This window comes from Arvicola amphibius, chromosome 12 (assembly GCF_903992535.2).
Source record: "Arvicola amphibius chromosome 12, mArvAmp1.2, whole genome shotgun sequence".
In the NCBI taxonomy this organism is placed as follows: domain Eukaryota; kingdom Metazoa; phylum Chordata; class Mammalia; order Rodentia; family Cricetidae; genus Arvicola; species Arvicola amphibius.
Genome location: NC_052058.2, coordinates 92,482,398 through 92,488,397, shown reverse-complemented (window position 1 = coordinate 92,488,397; position 6,000 = coordinate 92,482,398). Strand labels below are relative to the sequence as shown.

The window sequence follows — 6,000 nt, the reverse complement described above, 5'->3', positions numbered from 1 at the left end:
TCCATTCATAATTCCAGCTTCAATATGCTGCCTTCTGATCTCCGAGGGCATCAGATAGGCATGTGGTGCATAGACATACATGTAGGCAAAACACTTAGACACTTAAAATAATTTTAAAAAAGAGGCTTCCCCTACTGTGTTTTCCACGTTAAGTTTCCATGAGCAAGAAACTTTCTTTTTTCTTTCTTTTTCTTCTTTTCTTCTTTCCTTCCTTTCTTTTTTAATGGGTTTTTTGAGACACGGTTTCTCTGTGTGGCTCTGATTGTTCTAGAACAAGCAGTTTTTAAATATGATTTAAAGACATGGAAATATCCAACTGGATCAAAAACAAAACCTCAAAATCATTAAAGTGAGCTATTTCTGGGTAATAAATCCAAATATAAGAGGAGATGAATTTGGGAATATATCGTTTCCCCTTAAAACTCCCCTAAATTATTTTATGCCTAAATACATGCTAGTTGATCTAGATACTAGTTGATGCTAGTTGATGCTAGATACAGAATGTATCTTGATGAAATTTAAATATTAAAACACAAAATTAGTCATTTTTCCCTGAGGCAGGGTCTCATATTTACTAGACCAGCCTTGAACTTACAATGAGGCCAAGGGTGGCCTTGAATTTCCGCCTGCCTCCATTTCCCAAGGGCCGTGATTATAAGTGTGCACCATCATGCCTGCTTTAAGTGGTGCTGTGACTGAAACCCAGGACTTCATCACATTGGGTGAGCCTTCTGCCAACTGAGATTCCTCCCCAGCTCCAAATCATTCAAGTTCTGAGCTGCTGCTGAGTCAAAGTGACATGCTGTACTTTCAGTCCCAGAAGTTGAGCACATTCCTGTTCTTTTCTTGCCTTTTTTTTCTTTTTTAATTTTTTGCTGAGTCCTAGTTACCAAAGAGTATTGAACCAAAGCCAACTGGATAAACAGGATCTTGAACTTTAATAGGGCAGTTGGCATGGACCAAACCTGGGCTGGCCTAGCCTTCTGACTGGTACCCGAAGGTAGACATAAAGGAACGGAGGAAGTCAATGAACTCTGATTTTCATGACGATCTCTTGACATCAGAATTCCCTTTTTGTATCTACACGTGTATCCTCTGATCCTGTGGAGATGAAAATTGACATCCACACTCATATTCTACCAAAGGAATGGCCTGATCTGGAAAAGGTAATGGTAACTAAGGTGCTGGATTCTTTCTGAACCTTTCCCAGTGTCTCTCAACACCTCTATTTATAGATCTCTGTCCTCTTTGGAGATGGAACTGAATGCCATTCTTCTTCGCTCTTGGGGGAGTGATTTTTTAAATGGCTTGGTGGCTCTAATTTCCTACTATTTAAAGGTGACTTTTACATTCATTTCGACAGAGCAACGGATCAAAGAAATAAGGGGCTTCTTGGAGCTTTTCTTTCCCCTCACATGACACATCCTTTCAGATTCCTGGATGATTTAAGTCAAGCAGTTTTGCTGCCTTTTAAATAGTGTGCTCCGCTGCTGGAATGACACCTGCCTACCATGGGATCGAAAGTCTCGGTTGCAACTAAAAGACCATTGAAAAAAATAGGATGTGGTTGGTTTCCAAAATGTTTAAAATAGGTTCTAGACGCCCCAGGAGATAGCTTTGTGAAATGTCTTTCCAGTCTATTTCAGAACTCTGTCTGAAATCTTTCCTGCCTGATCGTTAAACTGTGAACCTTGTTAGGGAGACCTGGGAAGCAGGCATCTCAGAGATACCCAGAGCCGGTGACATGAAATTTTTGTACATTGGTTTCTTGAAAGAGCGTTCTCTGTAAAAAAGAAAAAAAGGCAGTGGACCTGTGAGCATGGCTCAATGGTAGAGTGTTTGCCTAGCATGCGTGAAGCCCTGGACTCCATCTGAAGCACCAAGAGGGGTGGGGGTGAGGGATGTATTCTCTAAGTTTCCCTAAGAATGGAAACTTTCCTTAAAGATTTACTTCTAATCGTGTGTGTGTGTGTGTGTGTGTGTGTGTGTGTGTGTGGTCAAAGGCATTAGCTCTCCTTGAGCTGGAGTTACAGGGTGCTGGGATTAGAACTCGGGTCCTCTGGAAGAGCAACACACACTCTTAACCTCTGAGTTATCTCTTCAGCCCACTTCCTTAACAGCTTATAAAGTTGGTGTTAGTGGGCTGAAGACAAATACATAGTGTGTTTCAGACCAGGAAGGAAGAAAAGAAGGGAGGGAGGAAGGGAAGGAGGAAGAGAGGGAGGAAAGAAGGAGTATTGAAAAAGGAAGGTGGGAACCTAGAGGAATTTTGTAACTACCTAGAAGTCAGTTTTAGGCCCGTATCTGGTTTTACTGATTTTTCCTAATCTGGAGTACTTTCATGTTACTGGTAATGTTTCATCTTTATTTTGTTTAGGGTGGAAAAAAATGAGTTAGCACAAACTCTAATTAAAAAGTGGGTCATTGTGCGAGCAAATATTCTTCTCATTGTTATCTCATAGAAAAATGCTAATCTCAGGCTTAGTGTGTAGCTCAGATTGATTCACAAGGCCCTGGGTTCAGTCTCCAGCACTGTATTAAACTGGGTTCATGCCTGTTGTCCCAGAATTCAGTAGGTGGAGGCAGGAGGATCAGATGTTCAGGGTTATTCCCCATTACAAAGAGAGTTTAAGGCCGCCTTAGCTTATATGAGACCCTATCTCAAAGGAAACAAAAAAAAAAAAACTTTTGATCTCCACATTTTTTTTGCCCATTGGTGACCCAGGAGGTAGAAATAACAGACTGAAATGTGGAACTAGTACTGAGCTGTCTGAAATCCTTTCCCATCATGGCCAATGGAAACAGGGAACCCCATTGACCTCACAGCCCGCAGTGGAGCCTGCCTGCTTGGGAACGTCTTGTCCTGGTCACATCTTATTAAGTGTAAACAACCCTTCATGATGTTAATGATTTTCTGGGAGGACTGTACCGGCCACTCCCCAGGAGCCCTGTGGAAGCAACTGGCAGTGTCTTTCCTCTTACCATATTGTTTTCAATCCCTGGCTTATGAGGAATCATCTGATAAGTGCTGTGTCAAATATATTATGTATGAATCGTATTATACTCCATAACCTGACAGTTGTAGAAAAACACAAAGACACACATACAGAGATTCATGTCAGCCCTCAATCTAGTAGAAGCAAGGAGTATTTGACTCCAAAGTCACAGATTTTCTTTTTGCTTGGACCTCAGAAAGCACATTTTAAAAAAGCCACATGAAATGCCAGGGTTTCGTGGTAGTTTCTGCTCTGAAGCTGCTCAAATGTCCCCCCCCCCCCAAGATTCCTTTCTACCAAGAAATTTTTATGCCACCCAGCATATACTAGTGTATAAAATAGGTACGCAAATCGAACATGTCCTGAAACCTACTTTAAAACAATTCTTTAGTATGTGTTAATGATAAAAAGCAAATTTTCGTACCAATGATATAGATGTGTTTGTTTTTACATAAAGAATTAAATCTTAGCCTGGCCGTCGTGGCTCACACCTTTAATCCCAGCACTCGGAGGGCAGAGGCAGGAGGATCTCTGTGAGTTAAAGGCCAGCCTGGTCTACTAGAGCTAGTTCCAAGACAGGCTCCAAAGCTACAGAGAAACCCTGTCTTGAAAAATAAAATCTTGGCTGAACATTTAACACTGATCATCTCCAGTGCTTTTCAGAATTATGGGTATTTTGTTCCTATAACTGTCAGTGCTGAGAATGCTACATTGCATAAATATATAGTATAGAATGACAGAAGTATTTTTTGGGCCATTCCACAAATCATTGGAAATTCTGTCCTAATCCCAAGCTAAAATTCTTTGGGCCATTTTATGAATTTTAAGCCAGTAAATCCAACAGCAAAAAAAGAAAAAAGAAATTTTGAGACAGGGTCTCATATGGCTCAGGTTGGCCTCTCTGTGTAACCATGGATGACCTTGAACTCTTGACCTTCTGCCTTTTGTCTCTTGACTGTTGGGATTGGAGGCCTGAGCCATCCTGCCTGTTTTTATGGTGCTGGGGATCAAAGCCAGGACTTCGTACATGCCAGCAAGCCCTCTACAGACTGAGCTACATTCTCAGCCCGGGGACAGCAATATTTAAAACAAGCATTCTAACACGGTACAATCCAAAAATATACTCACAGGATACTTACAAGCTGAGCGATGATAGCAGGAAAATATTGAAAGTCTTTGTTTTCCATAATGGATCCATTATGTCTCTCTATGAGCCGGAAACTATATGTCACTGCGATTTATTGCACACAATAGTCTCGATTCTCAGCGGAGGTGTTTCAGGCAGTGTTCCTTGGTGTTGCACAGTGAGACAGCCTGCATAGTGCAAAGTACACAGGTCGTGTGTTCAGAACCAACTTCAGGGGAGTTGCACAACGCAGCATGGGCACAGACTGCCAGAGCCACCTTGGATTCATGACACATTTGACTTTGAATCAATTTTTGATCATCGCATGTTTTGCTGTTGTCAAAATTTTCACAGCACACGTTAAGTGATCACGATGAAGGATTGGGACCCATAGTTTAAGAAGTGGGCTCTAGAGGACCCTCCTTGCCTGCACTCTCCTTGAGAGAGTGGCCAGCATGACCCATCCACCTAGAGGATGTCACACCAGAGGGTTCCACAATCCGTGATCACTACCTCCTTGTCTAGATGGGAATCTTGAAGGAACTAAGAAAGTTCTGTGGTCTAAATGTATGTCCTCTCAAAATTCATATATTGAAACCCTCCCTTGCAAGCAAGAGGACACAGAGGCAGGACTTCAGGGAGCAGCTAAATCTTGAGGAACAGGGCGATTCTTATAAAAACAGTCCAGAGGTAGCTCTACACGTTTTCTTGGTGTGAGACTCGGGAGGAACTGGAACAGCCTCTTATCAGAGTGTGAGTCTGCTCATTACTTGAACTTTGATGTCCCAGCTTTCTGAAACTACCAGAAATAAATGCCTGCATTTAAAAGTCTCTGGTGATGGTACTGTGTCAGGGTATCCCAAAGGGACTAAGACAGAATTAGTCAGAGAGGGATTTTCAGTTCCAGCACAATATGGGTAGACTACACAAAGAATCCAATGTTTCATCCATTTTTTTTCTTTCTCTCTCTCCCCTCCTCTCTCCCCCACTCTCCCCATGTGTAGCCTGGGTTGGCATCCAGCACATGATTTTCCTGCCTCAGCTTCCTGAGTGCTGTAAGGCCTGCATGACCAACCAGCCTCTACTTGCATTCTTACTGTGGGATCTAAACTTAAAAGCCAGTCTTCATAACTCCCTCCCAACAGTTCAAGTCAATGCCCACTGCTTCTGGGGAGCACATTCTCAGGCATCTTTGGAAAGAATGCTCATCTTTCATCACTAGGTCCCAATAAAATCCTCCATCTGAGCACAGGAGGCTGTTTGCAGCTAAGTCCTAAGGATAAAAGCCCTCCCGCTCTCCACCTTGGACAACCAGAGGAACCTAGAACAGAGCTTTTCACGCTCTCACCTCCCTTCCCTGCCTCCCCACACCCCCCCGCTCCCCCTAGCCCCACTCCATCTGGAGCAGAGAACTGGACATCTATAGCTGACAGTTTCCAGGTGCCCCACCATCTGGACCCTAAAGGCATTCTTTAAACTCCTTGAAAAACTGAGAAATAAAGAATTTGGGGTTACATAGGTGTATGTCCTGGAAACTTTCTAAGCACCAAACAAAGGTACACATCCGAGCAAAAGTCTTGGTGGCTTTTTGTACTACCTCCCCGTCCTCTCACCAATTCCACTGAACGAGGAGGAGTATTTAGTCCCTTGAAGCCTCACATGCTGCAGCCAGATAGGGGATTCTTCAGAAGAAGAAATGCAAGAGAAATAGTCATCACACTTCAGATCTCTGGAGAGTAAAAGAAAATGTTGAGGAGGTAGCTTAATAGAGGACCTGAGTTCAGTCCCCAGAGCCTTTGCAGGAAGCCAGGGATGGTGATAAGCACTGATCATCGACCAGACAATTTAGCCTAATTGCTGAACCATAGACCAATAGGC

At 42.9% G+C, this 6,000-nt stretch overlaps 1 protein-coding gene across 2 annotated transcripts in view; it reads left to right on the top strand.

Moving 5' to 3' along the window:
- Positions 1–976: 976 nt before the first annotated feature.
- The window catches only part of Acmsd (aminocarboxymuconate semialdehyde decarboxylase), a 30,930-nt gene continuing 25,906 nt past the window's right edge, over positions 977–6,000 (top strand). The window contains exon 1 of one of the 2 annotated variants that reach the window (XR_005287668.2): positions 977–1,166. Coding sequence is in view for 1 of the 2 variants with exons in the window: in XM_038349165.2 (XP_038205093.1) it covers positions 1,110–1,166 (57 nt within the window). In the remaining variant the exon portion in view is untranslated. The remainder of the gene's footprint in view (positions 1,167–6,000) is intronic. The other variant, XM_038349165.2, reaches the window with a different exon arrangement.